The following is a 27,838-nucleotide window of genomic DNA, read 5'->3' on the forward strand; positions in this document are numbered from 1 at the left end:
AACAATAATAATAATAATAATAATAAACTCGAATATATAAATTTTCCTAGAATTGCAAATATTTCGAATATATTGTCTAATAACTAAGAAAATTTCGCATACAATGCGAAACAGATAAGAGTGAAGATTTCCGTGGCAGAGGATGCTGTCACAATGGTTATTACCATAAGAACATGAGATATTTTGTACAGTTTACAGTGTGTTCTTGTTTATAAAATTGGTGCGGTTATGTACTGCTATAGTTTAGGGACCAAAATTTAGTAATACACTGCGCACGGTAACCATAGATGAGGTTGTATCTGGTCTCCAGAAAGACGTCTGAGGGGCAGTTTCGCAGTTTCAGCTACGTGACTTCTCTGATGCCATACAGTTTCGCTGCAAACGTTACTGATATTACGGAATGCGCATTTCGCGAGACATGAGGGGAATCTCTAGCGATCCGACTAAGCTAAGTCGGAACTTAGCTAACTCATTCCATGAAGCAGACATCACCTTTGAAAATCACTCAGCCAACGAATGGATTCCCCGTCTTTTACGATACTCCAAGGTTCATTAAATTTTACTAAACACACCGTCATTGAACCCTGTCCGGAGCCATTTGAATCCTGCATCAAGCAACAGAGTACATGCAATCAGTAGAGGTGTTTAGTAATTTAGTTTATGAGAAAGCATGTTTCAAGCTTCATATTATTTCAGTGTGTCCAAGATTCTGAACTCTGAACTTCTTGTACTCCCCCTCAAGACGGCTTCAGACAATGTCTCCAAATATACCTAACGAGATAAGTAGCTCGTGGCGTAGATAACTTTTCGTTGTCATATTCATTCAAGTCACGTGTTTGTGTAGTTTCACTTTGTACAAGGATAAAATTAAATTGTGGTAGAAAATTTTGGTGTAATCCTATACATTGTGACTTCTATACCCTTTGCTAAGAAACGGTTCGGTAAACACATTCCCACGACATAGGCGCAAGCGACAATAGTACATCCATTGCTAAGTAACGGACAAATAAACACGCCTCCTTAACAATACAGGCTGTGTTTTCCAGGGATCCGTGCCGAGAGGTTTTAAAGGGACAAAGAAGGCGGCTTGAAGAGTGTGGAGGCGGGGTCGAATACCTCCACCGTGACCCTGCGAGTCGTAGGAGGCGACGAAAAGGGAAGTCTCAAATCTGAGACAGTAAAATACGGTCGGGAGTCCCAAGGGACTCGGACCCGAGAAAGACTGCTCTGGCAAAAGCCAGTAGCATGTAAATAAGATAGACCCGTCCTCTCGTCAGAGAGGACACCCCACAAAAAAACAAAACCGTAACGTTCAACAGTAATAAATATCTGGCCATGGGGCTCGACACCAAGACTTACTGACTGACTAACTGACTGAACGTCAGTCGCAATGTGACTTGGACTTGAACTTGGCTTGAAGAGTAGAGAACAGTAGCCGAGTGAAGTGCAGATTCGAGTTTCGGGAAGCCAGCATGCTGGGAGCATAGGAATTGAATTGAGTCGAGAATAATGACAAGAAATTAATTAGGATGTGAAAAGAAGACTCCACGTTTGATTTGAAGGTACAGTGAGACTGTGATAAATCCGTTGCCAGGATACGACTAGCGAAGACTGAGGACCACAGTGCGTGTGAAGTGGTGAACTGGAAAGTGTGTAGAATAGCGATAGCACTGCATTGCCTGTAGTGCCGAAATGTATAAGGTTCTATAAATCCAATTATCCAGTCCAAAGCCAGTCTTATAAGTCACCCCTACATGTGACAATATTCCCCCTGATAAAGTAAAGGTATCCCTGTAACAGGTCGTGGAGGCCCATAGGGTTCTGAGATGTTGAGGCTCCCACATTTTTTAGACAATCGGCTCACAGATGGCGTTGAAGTTGTCAGCCTTACGCGCCGGCCGCCCTTTGTCCCCAGGAATATTCATGGCACTCCTTTCTGTTAAGAGGCTGAGTCGACCCCAGGGCCGTAGTGCGGCTGGAAAGATTAGGTAAATTGAAAAAATTCACCTCATCGGGATTCGATCCCACGACCTTCCGGCTTGTAGCATAGTGCCTCAACCAACTACGCTACCGCGTGTCCCAATATTCCTTCTGCTACCTATAAATTATATAATGGTGCTGTAGTTTAAATTTTATGTCAGTGAGTACTTTTACCTTACTAACCTTACTATTGACAGATTAGAAAAAACAATATGAACTTCATGTCGTTAAATATCGTCTAAGCTCCGTGTTTCTCGACCCTCTGCTACAATTGCAGACATGGTGACTGTGTAAAGGTTCGGCCACACAGAGCGCTACGTACGCGACGCACGCTACGTACGCTATGTTCGCTATACGAACAGAAAAATATCTCACTTTATTGCCAATGTGACTGGCCACACAGACTTCCGTACGCTACGTACGCCATGTTCCCTGTATTAGCTGCGTCGCAGAGTGTACACAGCGTACGTAGCGTACGTAGCGAACATAGCGTAGCGCTCTGTGTGGCCGAACCTTAAGTTTCTCGGATTGAGGCTATGTTAGTGACATACAATGTATGATTCACAAAATACACACAAAGAGAAATGTTCGAAAAATTTGTAAATGTTTTACTATAAAGATCTGCTTTGCTTCTTTATGAGGGCGAGGGTTATTTTACAACAGTATCAGTAGCTACACTATATAGCATCGAATGGTAGAACGACTGATGAATTAGAAAGCATTTGGAAGGAAATGGTTGTCGAATAATCGATGTATTATGTCGGCAGTTGCCTGAAAGACCTGAGAAAAACCACGAAAATTTCAATCAAGATAGCCGGTGTTCTGGCCTTGATTCGAACCGAAAGCCTCCCGAATACAAGTCAAGAGTGTTGCTGATACTGGAAGCTGTTCGATATGTAGCAATTTTCAAACTTTGTAGCATGCTACAAGAAAAGCATATACAATAATAATAATAATTCAATTCGATTCAATTCAATTCGTGTTTACTTATGTGCAAACTTAACAGCACAGTGGCCAATTACAACAAAATAATAATAATAATAATAACAACTCTGTGGCTTGAGTCCGCAATGGAACTATACCGACCGAGCGACCGCCGCTTGTCGGTGAAGTTATTGCCAACTTTAGCGGATAGAGGGTGTCGCGTGATCAGCCCAACGAATCCCCACGGCCGTTAATCTCGGTTTTCTAGACCGGAGCCGCTATTTCCTACAAATAGCTCCTCAATTATCCTCACGAGGCTGCGTGGACCCCGTTCCAGACCCACTACTTCTCAGAAAATCTGGTAGCGCCCGGAATCGAACCCGCGACCTCAGGATCTGTAGCCAGGAACTCTGACCACCAGACCACAGAGGCGGTCAATCACAATAATAATAATAATAATAATAATAATAATAATAATAATAATAATAATAGTAATAATAATAATAATAACAATAGAGTCGATAAAATTGCCAAGAGGCGTGATGAAATCAAGTACAGGCAAACGATTGGAAAAGCTACAAATAATACACGATAAATGTCTAATCGTATGAAGAACAAATCCTAAATAACCCATACAGCATAAACATTGTATCTTAGGTATTACGTATGTTAAAAATCAATTATAAATAGATAATAAAGAGACAAGGTAAAGTTAAAGCTATCCCTGTAACAGGCCGTGAAGGCCCATGTGTTTGTGCGACGTAGAGGCTCACACATTTTCTAGACAATCGGCTCACAGATGGCGGTAAGGTTGTCAGCCTCACGCGCCGGATGCTCTTTACCCCCCCAGGAAGTTTTCACATACTCATTTCTGTCAGAAGCTGAGTTGACTCCAGGGCCATAGTGCGGCTGTAAGGATTAGGTCAATTAAAAAAATATCGAATGACCTCATTGGGAATAGAACCCGCAGCCTTCCAGCTTGCAGCATAGTGCCTCAACAAACTGCGCTACCGAGGCCGCGCCATAGCTCAAGCGGTTGGTCGCTGGCTTTCCACCGCGGCGGCCCGGGTTCGAGCCCAGGTCTGATCAAGTGGGATTTGTGGTGAACTAAGTGGCGCTTGGGCAGGTTTTCTCTGACTACTTCGGTTTCCCCTGCCAATCTTCATTCCACCAAATTCTCCATCATCATAATCACCCGGGGCAGGTACAATAGGCCAATCAGTGTAAGACGTGCCGCGTGGATCCATCTGGACTCCACCCCCCATTATGCAAATTAAGAAAACTGCGCTACCTCGTGATCCCAGAGACAAGGTACACGGTATAAATGAAACTATAAACAACACGATACGTGGTGACGAAATGGGCTAAATAAAGCTAAGAGTCTACGCACACAATTACACGTTACGTGGTGAATCATTTAGAGATTTAACAAGGTAAGTTAACGGAACGCAATTAGTGGTAAGAAGACTTAATATCCTGAAAATTAAATTCTCTGTAGAAACAAGTCTGCTGAGGAGACTCGGTGGTGAAGAGAGAAACAAATAGCCTCTGATTATCCTGATAGGTATCTGTAAATCTACAGTATCAAAGATGGATGAGCAACTAAGATTATTCTTAAAAACAATGATAAATATAGCCCAACGATTTAATGTGNGGAGCAACTAAACATAACAAAATCATGTACGCAACTTCCTAGCAGGAACACTAATGCCGACAGTTTGTGTGACACCGGAGCATCATTTAGCGCATTATAAAGTTGTATTAAAAATAAATCAGAATAATAATGACAATAGAAATATGATAAGTATTGTGGCGTATTTTCGCTATGCAGGACACCCCCTCACCCGCCAGCGGCGACGTAACAGCGTCGGAGCGCAGTCGCTGCTACGGTAACAGGCCAGTTAACACTCCGCCCCCTTCCCCCGCGGTGACGTAACAGCACTTTCCACTGTGACGTAACACGGGTCACCGCTGTTGACACAGGCAACAGGGAACGGTATAAAAAGCCGGCTGAGCAGTATATGAGAGAGAGTGTGATCAGGAGTATCCAGTAGTGAGTATTGAGTCGCCGAGTCGGGTTGTATCGAGTGAATGGCAGTGTCTACAGCAGGAAAAGTATTTGTGATACTGCCGATGGCATAATTGTGAGATTGTAAATAGTGTAATTGTGAGGGCGAGTGTTCAATAAATTCGCTATATCCAATACGGCGTGAAGTTATTTGTCGCGTGACATACACCCAACACGTGCCAGTATGTTATGGCAACAATAATTTAATTCAGTTCATTATTATATACAGGGTGTTTCACGACTTTAGGGCATAACTGCAGGAGGTGGTTTCCTAGGTTTTGTGATCAAAAAAGTTCGTATAAACATGTGTCCGATTTTGGACGATTACGGAGTTATGACCGTTTTTTCATTCCCGTACACGCCTTCGTGTGAACCGCGTCTGTCAGCTGGCGGGTCGCTATTTTTAGCCAGCTACAAACAGAACGTTCTCGTTATCTCGACATTTGAGAGCTACCTAAGGCGTGGTGGGTTGGTATGTCCTGCGCGGTTCACAACCGAGCGGCAGCCTGTGTTGCGGCCGGCGGTGGCATTTTCGAAAATCAGCTTTCAGTACCAATAAATTCAAATTAAAGGTAATTTCAGGACTTTAACTTTACATTCATACTTTAAATGTATCATGTATTATGCTGGTTTATTATTTTGTTCCGTTTATTGTCAGTAATCGTTACCTTGTATTCTGAAGACGGTCATAACTCCGTAACCGTCCAAAATCGGACACATGTTTATATGAACTTTTTTGATCACAAAGGCGTAGGAAATCACCTCCTGCAGTTATGCCCTAAAGTCGTGAAACGCCCTGTATGTACCGAGCCAACACCACAAGGCCAATTACAGACAGCGCAGTATAGATAAAATTATCGATAATAAAATCCGATTTCAATTCACAGCTTACAACTTGCCTCTTACATATAGGCCTATGCTTGTCCATTTTCAAACAAAGATGGAAGAAAATTATTTTGATTTCCAGAAAGGGAGGGGAGTAAAGATAAGCTGAGAACAATGTGTAACATTTCACGCAGTATGTCATTTTTCTTACCATAAGATTAAATAGACTCTGAAGAGACGAAACTCAAATTGTTTTAGCACGAGGAAGATGTTCACGATTTCGTTTCCGAATAAACGTCATATCAGCACATTGAGTTTCCCATGAATGTGTGTAAAAGAATGCATAGTTTGCAAAACAGTTTATGCTACGTATCAATTTTCATGCTTTTCCCTTCATGCCTTTAGTGTTTCACATTTCCGAGCGTCCGAGGGCACAGGGAAAAATTTTATAGTGCAAGGTTACAATTTCCTTGAACGAAATACTCTCCCGTATTATATTCAATTATATATTGTATTGTGTTCTGTAGTATTGTATGATGTCTATCTAGCCAGCTATACGAGTATATAGACTAAATAAAAATCAGACAGTGACACTGTTAATCTTATTTTCACTTTACGGAAGAGGACGAAGATTAACATGATAGTACCAGAACTGATCAATAACAGAAAAGTCGAGGCAGATTAATAAGATTATACAGGATGTTTCAGAAGTAGCTTCACAATTTTGAGATTACGTATACATCTATTAATGCATGGTAAATAACAACAGATAAATAGAAATGTATGGATCTGTAATTAAGTATAGGCACAAGTCGTGTGGTAAAGTGGTCAGTAAATCCAATCTGCAATCCAAACTGCGTCTGTAGTCACTAATACACGAGACAGTATTCTGTATGATAAATAAAATAAACGAGGAAGCAATAGAAATAGACCTATATAAGCTTTTTGGATTTGCAAAAGTTGATAATTTTCCGAACAAAATTGTTGCCAAGCAATGAGGTGAAAGGGAAGAGATCACAGATTTATTATTATTGTGAACATACGTCGATTGAAATCTAGGAACAATTTAGCAGGAGAAGTTGTGATGATTAAAGGCCTCAAATAAGGATTTATTCTAGTTCAAGTTTTTTTTTTAATTCTATTGAAACAAGCCTAGAAGATATGATACTGGAACACTCTAGACTTGGGATTCAAGTTGGGAACAGAATACAACACTCATTATAATAATCCGATTCTATGGGGTTCATTTTGAAAATAACATTTGCAAAAGATAATTAAAATATTTTGTATAATTAAAATAATGTAGGAATTTAAAGACTTGGTCTTAAGGGTTACGTAAATAACACGAAGTACCAATGTGAAGAAGTTCGTGTGATTTGAACAGAGAGTTCATAAAAATGTGACTCCTATTAATACTTCGGCCCTATAATAACTTAACTTTGGAACATGTGAGATATTTAAAACCGAATCACTAGGGAAAAAATTGTAACATTAACATTACATATAATCTTATAAAATAAAAATATTCGTATATGTAAGGAAATTATAATGATATATGGATATGAAGTTTGGCTATTGAGAGGACAGTTGAGGAGCAAAATGAGGATGGTTCCGTTTCATTAGTTATTGAGATGTCTTTAGGAGGCAAAAGAAAGTAGACTGAGAAGTTAAACATCATGGGAAGTAACGGATATTATTTAATCAGTGACAAGAAACCTAGAAAACAGAGCACGGGGATTGTACGGTCATCTTGAACGAAGCAAGGAGAAACGTTGTATCAGTCAACTCAGGGACGAGGGGGAGGAATAATAATAATAATAATAACAACAACAATAATAATAAGAATACTATGATAAAGAAGTTTGTGGTGATGATGTTGATGAGTTGTAATGATAATGAATGTATATTCTTGTTGACCAGAGATGAAAGCTTTCAAAGCTAAGAAAGGATGTTACATCACACATATTCTGTATTATTTACGCCTTGGGGCCCGCAAGATGCTCACTTTGTTTATTAAATACAATCGTATGAATGAAACAGCTGCGGCTGTTTATGTGTTTACGGCTTATCGGGCGATGCTGTCAGTAGCTCGGGCTGGATGGTGCTAGGAACAGTGAATTGCAGAGGATATAGAAGGAACTGGTCGTGGGTCTGTTTAAACGCACTGCCTCGACATTGCCCTAGTTGGAGGGACTCGGGAAGACCACGAGTGCTAGTCGGTGGCCGGATGAAGGCGTATGGAGAAGTGCAGGTGTAGCTAAATTCTTTCTTAACTTAGGTACTAAATGGTGATGGTCAGCTTCACGCCCCCGTCGCTTTATACCCTGCGGAAGAACCCGCAGTAACCATTGGATAGGGGACTAAGTGGGCCGAGAATTGATCTGAATGTTGAGGAGAAGAATAAAATCTCTTGCCTCTGCCGAGAATTTCTTCCCAAATCGCCTGTTGTTCAGCCTGCAGTGCAGTCACCATTCTTACCGACTAAGTTATCCCGATTTCTGTTGTGTTACGATCTATTAAAAAAAAAAAAGTAACCCTATCCCTGCGACAGGACGTGGAGGCCCATAGGGTTGTGAGAAGCCGAGGCAACAACATTTTCTACACAATCGGCTAACAGGTGACGGTGAGATCAGCCTTACGCACCGGCCGCTTTTCGTCCCCCCCCCCAGGAAGATTCCTAGTAATTCTGTTAGAGGCTAAGTCGACCCCAGGACCATAGTGCGGCTGGAAGGATTAGGTCAATTGAAAAATCCATTGACCTCATCGGGAATCGAACCCGCGACCTTCCGTCTTGTAACATAGTGTCTCAACCAACCAACTACGCTGCCGCGTGCACCATATTACCATAGACTTCAGGATCGATACACAGGCTTACTACAGTTTTAAAATTATTTGTAGACTTGCATCTTAGGAATGAATTTAAATTTACCACAGCAGAACGTATTAGAAAAACTGAGTAAGAAAAAAGACACACATATTCTAACGACAGAAAGTCGTTAGGCTGATAATTTCACCCCCTTCTGTGAGCCGATTGTCTAGATAATGTGGGAGCCTCGACGTCTTACAAATATGGGCCTCCATGGCCTGTTATAGGGATAGCTTTACCTTTTTATATTATTTTTTATTAGGTTGTAGACTAGATTCGACAGGTTGGTAAACGTACCACGCTCTTGTAAACAGGATAGCGAACATTCAGAGTTCACTGAAACTGGAGAACTTCTCAACAAGCCAAGCGACTGTCAGCTTCTCAAGAAAGAATAGCTCAATCCTCCGACTTATGCAACAGTTATATTCCCAACTCGTAATGTTGACGCCCATAACTGTTACCCATTTGGATTCAGTAACTTGAATTTTCGTTTAAAAAGTAATCAGTTCAATTTCCTTCAGTACCATTCATTTTATCATCCTATTTTTTTTATTTTGGGTAAATAATTCCATTGTTTATTCTTCGGCAAACAAATTAAATTTTAAAAACCACATTAATAACTTTAACACGAAATTCGCTAAGTCGAAATGGATTATGGAGTGGGAAACCTGTGTTGGAATTAATAATGTAAAATACAACAAAATATATTTTAGATTCTATGAACATGATCTAAAAGTTATTGAAACTCGATCATTTCAACATCCAGAACTTCTCTCAGACATTTCATGGTCCGTTCAACGAATTACATTTATTCTTTGGTACAGAACCACATCTAATTACATCTGAGATGGAATTTCCACAAGAAATTTAACAGTGTATAGCAAGTACTGAATTGTGACAGCAAATATGAACTTAGAACTGTTTATATTATAACGTCCTTGTCACGTCCCTAATGCTTAGACTTAGTGATTCGAAGGATCTTAATCACCTTGCTACAGATAATGCTGCTCATTAATGCTGCAGAGAGTGAAAGGAAATTGTCAGTACTAGGTTAAATAATAAAAGAAATCTGGAATGCTCATAGTCGCAACCTTACACTGATTCAAAGTGTTTCCTGAAAAATACAAGTATACTCGTATGTACGTGATACAGTCATTAAGTTCGTGGACTGTGGTTTTATCGCATCATATTACAGGGTATTAACATACACTTATACAGATCCACATCGGCCCTCAAAATAGTTGCCGTTGGCCGCTATGCAAGTCTGACAACGTTTGTATAGCTGCCGAAAACCTTGCTGAAACATATTGGCAGGAAATTCCCGTACGACGTCTCTTGTGTCATGGACGACTGAAATCTACGACCACGTAGCTTTGCTCTCAAGCGGTGAAAAAGAAAGAAATCGCAGGGTGCGAGATCAGGTGAGTACGGAGGGTGTGGTAAAACGATGACTTGTTGCCTTGCTAGTTCCTCTTGGACAAGAATAGAGCGATGTGCAGGGGCGTTGTCGTGTAGCAACAGCCAATTCTTCCTACTCCAAACGTTTCGCTAGGGGATTTGCCTAGTTTTTGGCAGAACTTGATGTTTGCCCGTTGTTCAGACTGCCACATTTTCGATTTCCGCCACTTGCATTTAACTGCAGTTCACAATAGAGGCCGTAGTTCTGCTTACACTGTTTGCACACAACTGCCTCTTGCTGTGACGACAGATGAACTGATAGTTCCGAGCGAGCGAAGACAGTACATGCCTTAGACCGCTCAGCTACTGTATGAGGAACTGAGATATTTTTGCCCTTTAATTCCTTGACTTATATGATCCATGACTGCATGGCGTTTGCTCTACTAGTCGTTGCGTGTTATTTTCCGGGCGGTAACGACCGTAACGACGTTACTCCCGGAAACTGGATAACCTACATTGAAGGTTCGTTGTCAGGGAACGTCTTGTATATTCTGTATATATACTGCATATGAATATTCTTTGACATTCTAGTGAGAGTTGTTAACACGAAAGGACTGGCTGTGAAACGACTTGTTCAGCATTTCTGTTATAGTTACGTTGTAGCTCCGCCAAAAATGGAGGTGAGTGGTCACATTTACGGCTCTGCAACCTTGGCGCCGTATATCTTCATGGCATAGTGCTTAACTACTTCAAGCGCAGGACAGATTTACTCTTATTGTAATAATTTATCTTCATGTTATCCTCCCATTTACTCTTGGAGATTTCAAGAGCGTGATATCGAGAAATTTCCAACTCAAAGTATTACGTCTATTTCTTGTCTCTCCTATCCGAGCTGCATGTGGTGGACAAGGAAGAGGATAGTTTAGTCAACTGTTTAACTAGCGGCCATCTTACCATGGGACCCTTATTTCATTAGATTTACTTAATTTGTTAGTTATTCAGTTTATTGAGATATGTGTGTATATGTAGGAGGGCTCTTGTGAACGCGGTAATGAACCTTCGGCTTCCATAAAATGCTGGGAAATTCTTGAGTAGCTGCAGATCTGGCTTCTCCTCAAGAAGGGCTCAGCTCCATAAGTAAATGTGTGTGTATTTATAAGATAGAAGGGGTAGAGGAATTGGAGAGAGAGAGAACCTGGACACCCGGTGGCTGAATTAAATTAGTTACCTTCATATCCTCCTGGAAGATGTCAACTTTAACACTGTTATATACTAAGCACCCAGAACCTCTAAGTTATTTCTCGAATCCTACTTCCCATTTGTCTGTAAGTGCATTCATCTAGTGCCTGCAGATTATGCTCGTGTGTTATATCTGTAAAGAAGGGTTCTGTATGGAGCTGAAACTTAATTCCTTGTCCTAAGAGATATCAATTTAATTCGGAGGAGCAGTCTTGGAAGTGAAATTTCTTGTCGTGTTCGTAAACTAATAGGGTGCTACGTACGTAGCCATGTATTACAAGTATCTCTTCTGCAATAACTTTGGAACTTATAAGGTCATCAGCAGGTAGATATATACTTAATTTATGCATGTATCTTTCTACTTCATTGTCCTAAAACGTTGCTGAAACTTGATTAAAATTGTTGCTTAATTTGGACGAAGAAAATTTAAACTTTTTCAATTGATATATTATGTTTCTAGTACTGCATTGTTTCTGAATTGTAGTGTGGATTGTGTCTGTGTGTATGGAGTCTTGTTCTGGCTTTGAGCAATTATGTTAAATATGGAGGTTGTTGGTGTTAAGTGTGTAATTGCATGTGGTTTTGTGGATTTACATCAGTGTTAGGGGAGAGTGTTTGAAAACAAATGCTGATGACAATAAAGAGTGTCCGGATGAAAGGTATCCAAAATAAAATCTTATCTCATAAAGAATTTATTATACACATTAATGGGTTACACCTTTAGAAAGGGAAAGTATCTACGTTTTTTCTGCCTATATAACTTTCTCAATAAATTTAAATGTGGGCTCCTTTGGTGGTACTGCAAATATCCAGGTTTGAAGCATTTTTGGTGTTATCATAGCCACAGCGTCCCTTATGCGGGATTTCGGGTGTTGAAGCTCGTTGATCTTAACCTGATAGACGATGTTCTTCACATAACCCTACAAGAAAAAATTCGCTGGTGTTAAATCTGGTCCTCTAGAGGGCCAAGCAATTGCTTCATCTCTGCCGATCCATCTCCTAGCCATCTCTCTGTCCAGGTGATTACTGACATTGAGGCAGAAATGTGGCGGCGCTTGCGCGTAAGCAGGGTATGAAAAAGGAACTTTCGGAGTTTTCCTTTCCGGTGACATAAACCGGATACGTGTATGGCAAATAGTTTCAGAGATATACATTTTTTATTTTGGATACATTTCATCCGGACATTCTGTATTTGGGTCTAAGAGAGAGGAAGTTGCAGGTGGATGGAGAAAATTACACACTGACGAGTTCATAATTCTTCGTCTTCACTAAATGTTATGAGCAAATAAAGCAGGATGAAGTGGTTTCAGAATATAGTACAGATGAGAGAAAATACGGATGAGGGCAGAACTTTGGCAAGGAAATATATTTAATTGCCCGCTTGGATCTAGAAATAATAATAACGTTGAAATATACCTTAAATATATAAGATGCGAGAGAGCGGACTGGACTCGTCTAGCTCAGAGTAAGGTACATCGGTGATTTCTTGTGAAAAGAAATTATCCTTCAAGTTCCACAAAAAAAAAAAAAAAAGAGAATTTCTTGATTAACCATCATGCATCAACTTTTGAATAAGTGCCCTATGGTATTATTTATAACTGAATGCTGCAAATGATTGGGGGGCCGTTTCTAGGAAACGAATATGTAAACACGTTCCCAAGCGTTCAATAATAAACACCCATTGTTACGCAACGGTTCTAGTGATCCACTGCCTGCAGTATAACTTTAACTGACTGAAAGCCGGTATTCACGACAAGGAATCGTTCAATGTACGAGTACAGTAACGACTAAGAACGTAATAACTGTACTGTTGAAAGAGGTGACTTCTACAATGTTGAACACTTACAGCGCGTAACTGCAAGTAAGGACTCTGCTGCCACTGTTCTACACACTTCATAAACCACTACAGGACACACTATTTCTCATCAGTCGGTTGCAGTCTTCATTAGCCGCTGCTTGGTGGGAGCTTCCAACTGCGGACGTTCCCCTTCCTCTGGGTTCCCAAACTGTCCACGGCATAAACTACCAGCTTGTAACAGAAACAGCTCACAACCACTGAACCCCAGCAATTATCTAACTCGCTCACTCACTCACTCACCAATCAACTGACTGAACTCAACTCAAAGTCATGTTACGGCGACGGTTAGTCGGCCAGTCTGTCTGGGTGTTCAAGCACCCATCTGAGGCCCAAGAACAGACTTTTATTACTGTCAGGCAATTGTAGGTTTGGTGATGTGGGGCGTCCTCTCTGACGAGAGGATGGGTCTGTCGTTTACAATTGCTGCTGGCCCTCGCCAACGCAGTCATTCTCGGATCAGAGTCCCGCTGGTCTCATGACCACATTTTACTGTCTTAGATTCCAACTTCACCCAATCTAGAAGGCCAGGACCCAGTATTTATAGCGCCCAGGAACAGGGTGGCCCAATTATACATCCAGACACTGGGTCTGGGCTATGATGGAGGTATTCGAACCCGTCTCCACGCGGAGTACTCACTGATTCAACTTACTGATTGACTTGAAGCATCTCGGTAGGTACCGAGTAGAATACGTCGTTTTTCTGTGACAGTGAAATTGTTGCCTTTGAAACATGCTTGTTTTCGAAGCCGTTACTTACCAATGACATTTGTATAGTTGCTTATTTTGCGGTCGTTGCCTAGCAATGGATCTGCATGCCACGATATATATATTTATGCGACCTCCCGTTTCTGTCAGTCAGAGGAACTTGCAGTTCTGCACGTTCGCGCAAAATCCTTTCGAACTGTGAGGTGACAGCATGAACCTGGATACTTGCAACAACCCCTTCTGCGCTTGTATTGTCTTGTTCACTTGCAAACATACGTGTATGTAGATATAACTATGAATATGTATGTATGTATATGTAAATACTTGAGAACCCGGTGAACCCTACCCCCTAATGGCAGGCCGCGGCCTCCTGGGGGTCCCATCGGACTGTCTAGACGAGTGCTTTTCAACCGACGGGCCGCGGCCCAGTAGTGGGCCCTGGCATCAATTTTACTGGGCCGCGAGAGGCTCTTCTGTAATTTGTCATTTTCACTTTCTAAGCATTTTTCATTAATAAATATTTTATAGTGGAAATATTCTGAGGAGAATAATATTTGTGTCGAGAAGCTCAGACACAGAACACCTAAATCTGTGTAGCAAATGTCAGTGACCAAGCCGCATATTTTTAAACATGGAAGTATTCATGAATGATCGGGAATTTTGAGACATCCCAATCTTTCAACATTCGGGAAAGGCAATACCGATGTTTATGATCAGTCATAAAAATTGCCTGGAAGCTGATTACAACAATGGGCGGCATGTCCTCTGTTCTCAGAACTGAGCGAAATAACATCTGTGTTGCAAATGTCAGTGACCAATCAGCAAGGAAGTATAAAGAAAATGTTTCCACTGAAATTGAAGATAAAGGCAGTCTGTATCCGGTTCTCAGATCTAGTAATACTTAATACTGTTTCTTCGCAAGTTCGCATTGCAGTGTGTAAATGTTGTTTCGAAACCTGAGTGATTTAAATTTTAATATGAATAAGAGACAGGGGACTTTGTTTAATTTTGGTGTTAAGAAATCTCGTATTGAAGGTGTTTGTGACGCAACAAGTAGTGATTCATCCACCTCAAGCCTACATAGTGATCTCCAGGATGTACAAAATGAAGGGAAAACCACCAGCACACAGAAGAAAAAGTCTGCATCCATTCGTAAGTACATGGACAGCTACTTAAAATTTGGTTTTATACAGTGCCCTAACACTGACCAATTGCCACAACCTCAATGTGTCATTTGTGCTACTGTTCTGGGAAATGAAGCTAAGAAGCCATCGCGACTTACCCGACATCTCAACACAAGACATTCCGATCTAGTCAACAAACCCATTGAATTCTTTATGCGTAAAAGAGATGCACTTAAAGTAGAAAAGAAAATTATTTACCAAGCTTCAACCACTGACACTTCACTTCTCACAGCATCCTATTTAATGGCACTACAAATAGCTAAATATAAAAAATCATATTCCATTGGGGAGGAACTCATTAAGCCTTCTTTGATTGCTGCTTGTAATGAAGTATTAGGCCAGTCTGCGGCAAGTAAAATGAAAGACATCCCATTGTCGAATGATACAGTTGGTAGGCGGATATCTGATATGGCAGAAGATACAGAAACGTAATTCATTGAAAAAATTAAAAAATCGAAATTATTTGCATTACAACTGGACGAATCTACAGATATTCAGAACAGCAGCATTTTACTTACTTATGTATTTAAATCCAGGATTGCCATGGCAAAAGCTGCATTTAGCAAGAAGAAGAATCTTTTTACCAGCAAATTGGACTTAAATTTGAGGAAGAAACTAGTGAAATGCTACATTTGGAGCATAGCTCTGTATGGGGCTGAAACATGGACACTTAGGGCAGTAGATCAGAAACATCTGGAAAGTTTCGAAATGTGGTGTTGGAGAAGAATGGAGAAGATCAGTTGGACCGATTATGTGAGAAATGAAGAAGTGTTAATTAGAGTCAGTGAGCAGAGGAATATCCTACATGAAATAAGAAAACGGAAGGCTAATTGGATTGGTCATGTTTTACGCAGAAACTGCCTTCTAAAAGAAGCTATCGAAGGAAAGATAGATGGGCGGATAGAAGTGACAAGAAGACGAGGAAGAAGACGTAAGAAGATGCTGGATGACCTTGGGGACAGAAGAGGATACTGTCATTTGAAGGAGAAAGCTCTAGATCGCATTAAGTGGAGGAATTGTTTTGAAAGAGACTGTGGACCTGTCGTCTTGACAGATTACTGATGATGATGATGATGATGATGATGATGATGTATGATATATTGACCATGATGAGAGCGACATGAAGGAAGACATTTTAAGTGTTTCTGAATTACCTACGCACACTACCAGCAGCGAAATTTTCAAAGTTTTAAATGGTTTCATTGAAGAGAGGTCTTGAATGGAAAAATTGCGTTGGAGTTTGCACTGACGGCGCTGCTTGTCTTACAGGTAGAAATTCAGGTTTGGTCACTAAAATTAAGGATATGGCGGGCAATAACTTAGTGTCAACGCATTGCTACATTCATAGGCAAAACCTGGCCTCCAAACAAATGGCACCTGAGCTTAATGAAGTCCTGTCTCAGTGTTAAGATTATTAATTATATAAAAAACAGTGCTTTAAATACAAGACTGTTAAAAGCATTGTGCGATGAAGTGGGCTCTGATCATCAAAATCTTCTTTACCATTCGGAAGTTCGTTGGTTGTCCCGCGGTAAAGTTCTCAAGAGACTATATGAACTCCGAAACGAAGTCGAGCTCTTTCTAATTGATAAGAAAAAGTAACCTGTTCCATCATTTCCAGGATAAGAAATGCGTAGCCAGGCTGGCGTATCTCAGCGACATATTTTCTTACATGAATGAGTTGAATTTAAAACTTCAAGGTCCAGATACGACAGTATTTAATGTGTGGAACGAGATCGAATCATTCAAAAGAAACTCAAACTATGGCTTAGTATGATTGCAGAAGGAAACAATGAAATGTTTCAGTCGTACTCAGATATATTATGGAAGCAGATGATTTATATTTGCAGAATTCAGTTTCAGATATTATTGCAGCTCACTTGAAGATGATGATGTCATTTGAAAAGTATTATCCCGAACATGAGGATCCCCTGAGGCAAAATATGTGGATAGTGAACCCTTTTGTTGAACACAAAGAAACAGCCCTTTCCCATGAAGAAACCCTTCAACTAATTGAATTATCATCGGACAAAGGACTGGAAAGTACTTTTAATACTACGAGTAATTAGAAATTCTGGATAAGAATTAAAAATGAATATCCAAATTTACATGAAATAGCAGTGAGGTTTCTTCTTTGTTTTTCCACCACATATCTTTGTGAAACTGCATTTTCTGCCATGACTGTGCTTAAAAGGAAGCAGGAACTGCCTGCAACTTTCTGACAGTCTCCGTTTGGTTCTCACTTCAATTCATCCCAGAATTAAAAGCTAACGGACGGAAAACAGAAACAGAAGTCTCACTAGCCTAACTAAAACCTTCCAAACTCAGTTGTGATAAAAGAAACTAAGTTTAACTTTCCAATAACTTATTATTGCTGTGTTATAGTGCTGCGTCTTTAAAATCAAAATATTAATTAGTGTTGGAAGTAGTGTTTAGAATTGAGAGATTCATACATTTTTATTTATCAAATTACATACTTTACGTATATAATTATTTGGCGTGTGTATGTGATAATAAGTGTTTCGCCGGCAAGTTGACATCCTTCTGCTTCTTCCCCTACTCAGCTGACTTCTATGGTGAGTTACAAGCCATAAATATTTTTCTCACTGCCGTTTTCTTTCAAACCAACATCATTAAAATCAATTTAATAATACAATAATCAATTTTACGCTGAATAACATAAGTTTTTGGTGATCAGCATGGGATATTGACATATGTCAATGAAAATTAGCACAAATCAATTTAATGATGTTGGTCTGAGGAAACTACAAAATGCTACAAGATTTCATTAGTCCAGTGATTGATAACTAATTTAGATGTAATTTATGTTTGTCAACATGCCACACCGTATACGTAAGTGTACTAATACTCTTTATGATTATTCTATAATTAATTACTAATATTACGTTAGTTTAATGAATGAACTTTAACAAAACTGGAAAGGTATTTACGAGTAAATTTGTTTTGACTGGGCCCTCGTCTTATAAAAAAAGAACTTACTGGGCCGCGGACTCATAAAGGTTGAGAACCACTGGTCTAGACTCTAGACCTAGGGTATCCAAACTACTGCCCGCGGGCCACATGCGACCCGCGAAAGAATTGTGGAGAAATGCGCCAATTGAACTAATTTTCCACTAAGTACAGGTAAATGTGATTCCGAGCTTATTGACCTGACATATTATACTGCAGTTCGAAGGCTTAGCTGTGGAAAGGTTCCTACGCGCTTCTTTCAGCTCAGCAATGAAATTGATATATTTCTTACCGAGAAAAACCATCGCGAACCACTTTTATCAGATACCGAGGGGCTTTGGAAATTAGCATTTTTTGCTGATCTGGCGAACCATATGAACCATTTGAATTTAAAGTTGCAGGGTGAAAATAACTTAGTCTGTGATTTATGTGCACTTATAAAGGCATTCAGAGCAAAGTTGATACTTCTGGAAAGCCAAGTGAAAAATTGTAACTTTGTTAATATTCTATACTGTGCAGAGTTGCATAAAAAGGGTGAAGCAGAATTTCCTTCCTCGTTTGTAAATTCAGTCATTTTAGATTTAAAGGAACAATTTCGGAAGCGAATTCCTGATTTGGATTCCAGTGCTCAGGAAATTAGATTGTTTCAAAATCCGTTTGACTGTGATGCTGCAGATGTCCCAAGTCAAATTCAAATGGAAATTATTGAACTTCAGGAAAATTATCATATTAGAGACAAATACAAGGAAGGAAATTTGATCGAATTTTATAAATTTCTGAACTCTGAGCAATTTCCAAATTTAAAGAAATTTGCTTGTAAATTTATCTCCATTTTTGGGACGACATATCTGTATGAACAAACTTTTTCCCAGATGTAGTACATCAAGTCTAAATACAGGGTAAATTTATCCGATGAACATTTAATGTCGCTACTTGTGATTAGCGTTTCAAAATTTGAAACTCAGTTTAATCAGATTTTACGAATGCAAAAACAGTTCCATCGTTCACATTAATTGTTTTATTATAATTTGCGATGAAAATATGAGCATTTGCTGCTACTGTCTGTCATTAATATACGATAATTTATTCTCACGTACTTTGTATTTACGTAGTTTATGAAATTCTGTGCTTTCAATAAAACTCATATACCTAGAGTTATTAATTTCTCATCTTATCCGGCCCGTTGAAAGTGCTGAATTACGTGGCCCGCGGTTCGAAATGTTTGGAGACCCCTGCTCTAGACTATGGCGGACCAGTGACCTATTGACCTTTCTTATCGTCATACTGGATATTGTCGAGATGATCGGCGTAACATCTGGGCGGTACACAGAAGTTTCCTCATTTTATCTGTCATCACATTGAAGCTTGGAGAGATGGAAATAGTGACACAGATTCTCATAGACCTTTACACAAAAACAGCATTAATAAGCTCTTGAATCAACGTATCCTCTTAAATTTCAATTTACGTGAAAAAACTCTCATACACATACGTTTAACGTACTTTCATTTATGTCGACATATTTAGTCATAAGTTCATGACATTGGTAGCAGAATAAATATTGCTTAAAACTAACGCTTTGAGAAATTCATGTATAAATGAATCAGTTTCATTAAAGGTAAAAAAGTAAAATTTTCTTCCTGTTCATTAATTAAGCACCATTTCCTTTATTCTATTGTTTGTATCGTGTTGCGTAAGTACGACTAATAATACAATTTCAACCGTCAACGCAACAGCTTTTATTAATTTGTGTTACACTACAAGTTTTGGCCCTTAAAGTGTCATCTTCAGATGTTTCCAGTTACACATTATTGCATTACTGGATTGCAAAGTGAGATCTGAATATTCCTACATACATACACAGGCCATAAAGGGGCTATATTCATATTTATATAGTATTTAAGGACCTTGACTCATCATGCTAAAATTAAATTAAAAATTAATTTAAAAGCTGATTAAAATCGTGAGCTGTGACCGGCTTAGTCTACTCATATTCTTCTATTATTTGTTGTGCCACCTCATTGTGCTGTTATTATCATGCTCAACTTTCTTGAGGGCTAATGATCTAGGTCTATATATTCTTCCGTAATTACTGGATCGATGGTTAATGTTGTGCTTTTATGTTGTCTAGTTTCCGTGAGTCTCAGACCAGTCAGTATCTCTAAATAGAATGTAAACACGAGCGTAGCTACTTTGTGGTCTGTGTATGTAAGTAGAAATATAGGGATCTCACTTTGCAATCCAGTAATGTAATAATGTGTAGTTGAAAACACCTGAAGATGGCCCTTTAAGGATCGAAACATGTAGTGTAACCCAAATTAATAAATATTGTTGCGTTGATGGTTGAACTTGTATTATTAATTAAACACCACCCTATGAAGATATTTGGGGGAGTGCAGATATAACCTCGGCAGTAGATGGAAGTGAGTTGTCAGCTTCACGTTTCTGCCGCTTTACCCCCAGGGAAAGTGTCCCCGGTATCCATCGGATATGAGTCTGAGTGGTCGCCAGGGCCGGTCTGGACGCTGTGGAGAAGAGAAAATTCTTGAAACTACCAGGACTCAAACTCCAACCCCTCAGTCGTCCAGCCCGTAGTCAGCCGCTATACCGACTATGCTACCCCGGTTCCTCCTATAAGGTCCGTAGTTCTAGACAAATTCTGACGGGAAACAGACCAGAAGAAGAAGAAGAAGAAGACCAACTACCTTTGAACCGTGCGTGTAACACCATAGTTGGTTCTGATTACATTTTCTCTCCGCATTTTCTTTGGTGGGTATTGCGGCGTACTGGAAGGCAGTTGTAATGATGCAGAACGTAGGAAGTGAAATGTTGAGAGCATTCTAAATTCTGAAATCAATACGGTCGACGAAAGAGATCTTTAGCCATGTAAAACATAACAAAACCTCCAACCAACACCACTGTCCTGGCTTCTGCTTCAACCGACTGTAGATGAGAGATGAAATGGTTACGACAACAAAGGTCAAGGGATGCTGCTGATAAAATGAATAATATGTTATGGTAAGCATACATGTTGCAACACATGACCTCATTTCAGAGATAAGTGGATTATATGTCAGATATAATAAGGGTTTTATTGGAAACAAGCAATGAAAAATTGTTTCTAAATTTGGTTTGAAATCTTAGAGAAAATATATGGCACGGCTTATGTTGGCAGTCCTCGGGGTATTTCAAGATTCCAGTGTTTGTGACCATTCTGAAGAGTTCAGAATGAAATTTAAATAACATTTATGTCACGAACAGGAGAAAATTTTCCTTTTATTGTTTTCTTCACTCTTCTTTCTTTTTCCCTTTATTTTCCTCCTTTTGCTTTTCTTCTTCTACCTTCTTCACATTTTCTTTCTCTCCCCCCCTTCTTTTCTTCTTCTTTGTTTCTTTCTTAGTTTTTGTACCTATTCCATCTGTATTGGCTCCCAGCTAACATGAATGCACTTGAATATGCTCACTTATAACATATTGTGACATGTAGACCCATTTGTAGGCAACGCCCGAAATATGCTCACGCAACAATAGGAATGATATTGGAAGAAGTGTTCCCTTGCGGTCCGCGTCATACCCAGTGCTAAGCAACGGGTCGATAAGCACGCATTCTGACAACAGAAGAGGTGTTTTCTATATGGTCCGTGCCATACCCTCTTCTGGGCAATGGGCCTGTGAACACGCACTATGACACGTGACACGTGACACGTGTCTTCCGTGAGGTTCCCCCCGAGTCTGTATAGCTAGAGACGAAAAATAATTGGGAGTTCACTTCAGTAGTTGAGCTGAGTTGAATTGAGTGTTGAGCTGTGGAGTGTTAACCAGCAGACAGCGGAAGCTGACGAATCTCCATTGCTGAGATCCGTTATCTGGAAAAGCCTAGTGAAAACTTTGCACAGGAATAGCCATTGTTGAGATCTGTTACCAAGCAACGACTAGTGAAAGCAGTTTTAGAAGGCAATGTGGAGTGATTTGGAGTGTGGAAATCAACAATGGTGTAAAAATTATTTGTAGTTACGACCTGTAAGTGGTCAATAAATCGATGCACCAGTCGGAACCCCGCCTCTACTCACTAATACACGTGACAATATATGTTTTTCCGAAACGTCGTTCTACCGGGCTACACCCCGTTATATCCCAGAAATCATTGGTCTTCTTACATGATATTCTTTGGTTCTCATCCCGTTTCTCCTTTTTATATCTAAATTTTCTTCTCTGTTGTTGACATTCAAATGCCTTCGGTTTGTATTCTTTCCCCAGAAACAGAAATTTCTGTCACACTTCCAACAGTTAGTAAGTTCAGTGGTTCCCAACCTTATCTATATGACGTACCGATAAAAGAGCACTGGCGTTTCCAAGACCCGGTGCCCTAATCCTCATACTCCGTACAGCATAACTGTCTTCGAATCTAATTTTTACTAGCACTTCTCTATGTAAGCACAAAAATTAACGCGTGTACATGATTATTAAAACAGAATATCTGCCATAATCGCTCATATTGTGTAATTGCAGTTAAAATTTATGCACGAAACTAAAATAAAAACAAAGTAATGGCTGGTTGTAAATCGGTAGTATTTCGAGCACTGGTAAATGCGTGTAATATTGTGTGAACTATATTTCTGGATCAGCGTATATAATCTAACCATCTACTGGGAAATTCCGAATAGGACCGTGTACATGTATTAACTTCCTCTTCAGGTGCAACAGCTAAAAAAGTACATAGTTATCTTAAATTATGGCACATTTTCACCTATTTTGCACATTATCATCTTAGAGTATATTTTTATATGAATACAAGAATGTTATTCCCCCAGGGCAAGAACAGGGAAAAGATTCATAATATCTCTTAAACTGTCTTAACTGATTTCAGTACCTTAACATTACATTTAAGAGTCTTCTCGACGTTTAGGCTAAACAAAGAGAAACTTCTTATAATTATTCAGATCTCCATTTCATAAAATAATAAGAAAAAATTCTTCACTTAAGGGGCACGTAGCAGAGCTCTGCTTGTTACCTGCTTCGCACTGGTTTCTTGTTTGCTTATTCTTCGATCCTGAAGACGGAGACACATGTTTCACTGAGACGTCGGCTGGCTTTCAACGGATTACGAGATGTTACATCCCGGAAGATAAAACTCATCATAACTACCTCTGTGAGAACCTCAAATCCTACCTATGTAGGTTTATACTTTCAAAGCCTTATTTTTCATTCATTCGTTAATGACACTACCTTTGTTGGGCCCTGGCCTCTGCTTTATTTTCGGCTTTTCTATCTCTTTTTTTTTTTTTTGCACAGATGGTAGTACTCCTTTGACGAGTGAGCAGCCCGTCGCTAGGCCGCTCCCTACACACAGGACAACACAAACACGGAATAAATGCACACAGACATTTATGCCTTGAGTAGGATTCGAACCCATTATCTCAGCTTTTGAGCGAGCGAAGATAGTTACTGCCTTACACCGCACAACTGAGATCGGCTTCAAAACCTTATATTTACTATAAGTTTAGATTGAGATGTGGGTTAAGTTGATATTCATGGAACATCGGAAAAACGCATTAGGCTATCCCATGAAACCAAACCTGGTTTCCTTTTGCCCGCAGTGACGGAACTGTAAATTCCACAACACGTCTTCCAAATGTGCATTTATATTAATTATATAATACGTATGAAATTAATAGTCCGTTCCATACGGTCAGCCTTAATTTGTCTTTCATTATTTGCCTTGAAAGTCGCACATTAAGAGAAAATTGTTCACCTTTCTTTTATCTGACGGTACGCAACTATAGGCATACGGCTTAGTGACACCGTTTTCGTAAGAACGTAGGCTGAAAAAAAAATATAGGCCTATGTTAACAAGAAGGAGGGCATAACGTAGTTATAAGTACTGATAAATTGTTTTTAAATTAAAGTTCATAATCTTCGTTAATTCGGCACGGTCTCTCTTGTATTGTGTGGTTTTAGGCCTAATAGAAATCTGTGAAATATAATCATTGGACTCCTGTCCTCCAATGTCTGATTCATTCGCATTGTGAATTGCCCGTTGTCAAGGGCAAAACAATTCGATGGAGTCTTAACAAGGAAAATCAGAACAAACTCAGCGAACAACTTTCCCCAATGCCACGTTGCCCACCACAAATCCTACATCAATTGTCCCCGGACTGAACCCGAAACGCCCGAGACTCCGAGGTGAGGAGACAGTGACCGCCAGTGACTAACCATCTGACGTATGGCACGGCCTTTGAAACAGTTTTAGGATATTTATCCTTTATTATGTGCATGCATCCGACACTTTCAGTTTCTTGAACGACGTTGCTCTATATGTAGCAGTCCTTGAAAAGTTTCCATTCATTGGCCGCTTCCACTGCTTATTTACGTCGTGTAGAAGTGTTTTGTGTCAGCAAGAAAGATGCAGCCAGTTTCTCCTTGCTTTTCAGGCTGTAAAGCCATAATTAAAAATTGCACGGAACTTACAAATGAAATTGTAAGCGTTGATCATTCCATGTGTTAGACTTCAGTGGAAAAGTAGGGGTACGCTAGTAGAACAGACCGGTGTCACGGTAGTTGGCGAACAAATGACTTGCGGCAAATATGGTGGATTCTCCGCTGATACGGACGGACGAAATCATCGGTATTTGGACGTTTTTACAAAGTGTTAGTATATATTCTGTCATTCTTCTATTGTGGGTGAAATAATTTTGCGGTGTCAAAAGAAATCAGTGTGAAAAGAATGAAGACAAATACGATGCTAAAGCATACACTGCAGTACAAAGCACTGGGGCGAAGAAATGAGGATGCCGAAATCAACCACATTTAGAGTTTTTCGGGAATGGTCATAACCATGGAAATTTTTCATAATTTATGACGATGAAGTACAGTGTTAATGTTGTGTGCTAACCACCAAAAATGTACTCATTCTCGTTACATAATGATTCATGATATCGTGTACACGCAAATAATATGTGGGATACAGTTTTTTATACTGAATATTAGATATTCTAAACAATTATATGTTGGGGGGATGTTTAGTTACTGGTTCGGAATAAATGGACTGTCATCACATTTGAACATTGATAAATGCGTACAGACAGCTGCAGCATAGGCTATCTGTGCCAGGAGTTGCAACACAGCTCTTCCTAATCGCATGTTGATCACGCAGCTCGTATATAGTGCTGAGTTTGCCACCAGAAAAGTCAAAATGAATACGATAAAATGTAACAGGAAACTAGTATGAAATCTGTACCCCATTGTTTCATATTTGTGTGTTTTTTTTTGGGGGGGGGGCAGGTTGTTTGTTGCTGTAGACAGTTTTCAGTTTTGTTTGGCTTTTTTTTTATGGACATGTCAGTTTTCATGCCCAGCATTTATTATGTAATAAATAGTTGTTTTCAGATGTTAAGCTGAATGTCTTAGAAAAGGACTGTCCAACTTCAAAATGCTGAAGGTTTGCATGTTCCATAGGCACCTCCCTGTGGACTGCATTACACAAAATATGTTTTTCGGATGTAGTAATATAAATAAAAATGTAATGCATAAGGTTTGAAAATTATTGTAGAACTGTAATATATTTTAACATTATATACTGCAATTAGAAAAGATTGTAGACTGTATGAATATTGCATACTGTCGTTGAATCATACTAGTTCCTTCCTTATCTGAGTTATTAGGTGCTGTGTGAAACAAATTGAAAAGTTGCATGGGGTATTTAGTAAACACTTTTTATAAAGCTTTCTTGAAAAAGATTCATATTTATTAAAGTGGAGAAAAGCACTGACACGTACTGTAGGGGATGGAAAAGACTTTCACTGGCCTCCCAATAGCAGAATTGTGACAATTTTGTCAGGCTGCAGGCAACCTGGATGCTACAAGTTAAACAGTCTTGACTTAGAAGTAACTGTTTCAAGAAGTATTTCATTTAATGTCAAAACATATATTTCTCTTATCAGCAGTGTTTGAAGCATTCATTTGGACCTTCAGTACGAGTATGTTCTAAAAGCAATCTTTTGAGTGTCAAGACTCTAATCATCTGTTATACAGAAGGCTTTATTATGCTCAAAGATCATACTGTGGGATTGTCGATGCTTGAAGAGACCACCACATAGTAAACTTCTATCAACAGATATTTATTTTTGCTAGAATGAATATACAGACAAGTTTCTTAACAACTAAAACATGCTCCAAATTTTCCAGTCTGTTTTGCCTTCGTCAGTACTTAGGAGTGCTTCGGACAAAGGAAATTACTCCACTGCTGTATTGTCTTCACATTGTATAACTGGCCTCCGGTTGGTTCATGCTGTGTAACCTAGGCACTGATGAGAAAGAAAGCACCGGCTTCTGCAGTTCCGTTAATGTTTTGTACCGATCTGTTTCCATGGTGACCTGATTACTGAGCAGTTGTGTAGCAGGGAATGCTTCCTAGACTGCAATTGAAGACTGGTGTGTCGGATGTTGGCATCTTTACACGTCACCAATGGAGCACAAACAGATGGATATTGGAGGTGTCATGGTCTGCACTCATCAGCTAGCACTTGATTCAGTATCGGTGGCTCCCTCTGTAGTTTGATTACATTTCATTTACTCAGTATTATGAGTAATATTTAAAAGACGGCTGCTTATGACTCTTCTATGTCTTGGACAGTAATTCAGGATGGGTCTTGATAATATGTCTTCTGACAGTTTGTTTTGTCCATTTCTGTCCGTTTGATATTGCCTCATACAGAGGTTCTTCAATATGACAGTGCATCACCCTATTCGAATGGATACATTCCTTGACACGTCTTAAAAATTTTGTTTCAGCAAACAGTATTCTTCCATCTGTTTTGTTATAAAAATTTTTAAATTTCACTTCCTAAAGCAGAGTAGGAAATGCCAGTATGTTATTAGATTTTCTGTCACTTTCATTTCTTTATCTTTTAAAATAATTTGTCACAGCTTCACATGTTGGTCATCTATGTATTTATGTCTTTGTCATGTTCAAGTGGCATCATATTGCTGAAAATTAAAATGTAGAACTTATTTTAAAATTGCCTTCAAAGAAAATTCTTGTTCAAAGAGAAGATTTCTATGAAGTGCTATACTTTGTGTTTATTGTTTAGATATTAAAAAATTATAACCATTACTAATTTTATGAAGTCCGTTTATCAGTCAGTCCTTGTGGTATTTAAGTATGCTTTTTCAGTTGCATCCATTTCAAGATTATAGTGTGATAGGTGAATGGATGATTGTGAATGATGAATTGGGAAGGATGCGGAAGAAAGTGATTCTTGGTTATTTTAAGGTTCACAGCATTTGTGTGGAAGGGCTAAGGAAGATCATAAAATTGTCAGTCTGTATAGTCTGTTTCTGGGCTGAGATTTGAACCTGGAACTTCCTGAATACAGAGTTGGAGTGCTGACCACTCAGTTATAACATTCTGTTTCATTTATTAGTCTAGAACCAAAACTGTGATGTATAAAGTACTTATAAGATCAGTGCTATCTTATGCCTCTGAGACCTGGCCACTGTCAAGTTCAGATGAAAGACTGTTAAGTGTATTTGAAAGGAGGATCTTGAGATGTATCTTTGGACCAGTGAAAGAAAATGGAATATGGAGGAAGAGGTTATACAAACTATTTAATGAACCAGACATTATTGGATTTATAAAGGTGAAAAGGCTTGAATGGGCTGGACACATATTATGTGCCAGCGAGAATAGAACTGTCAAGAAAATGCTTAATACTAAACCAGAAAGAAATAGGAGAGTGGGAAGACGAAGGTCAAGATGGGAAGAATGTGTGTGGCAGGACATAAGAATTTTGGGTGTAAAGAACTGGAGGAATGTAGCATCGAA

General features: G+C 39.4%; 1 protein-coding gene across 3 annotated transcripts in view; it reads left to right on the forward strand.

The window, feature by feature from the left end:
- LOC111874492 (transmembrane protein 18) overlaps window positions 1-27,838 on the forward strand; it is a 131,158-nt gene that overhangs the window by 88,618 nt on the left and 14,702 nt on the right. Inside the window, exon 1 of one of the 3 annotated variants that reach the window (XM_023870041.2) lies at window positions 10,642-10,741. The exons of 1 other annotated variant lie outside the window; for it this stretch is intronic. In XM_023870041.2, coding sequence (XP_023725809.1) covers window positions 10,736-10,741 — 6 coding nt within the window. In that variant the 5' untranslated portion in view covers window positions 10,642-10,735. Of the gene's footprint in view, window positions 1-10,641; window positions 10,742-24,386; window positions 24,664-27,838 lie in introns of those variants that run through there. One more of the 3 variants, XM_023870039.2, reaches the window with a different exon arrangement.

The sequence above is a fragment of the Cryptotermes secundus genome, unplaced genomic scaffold, assembly GCF_002891405.2.
Source record: "Cryptotermes secundus unplaced genomic scaffold, Csec_1.0 scaffold532, whole genome shotgun sequence".
Lineage (NCBI taxonomy): Eukaryota > Metazoa > Arthropoda > Insecta > Blattodea > Kalotermitidae > Cryptotermes > Cryptotermes secundus.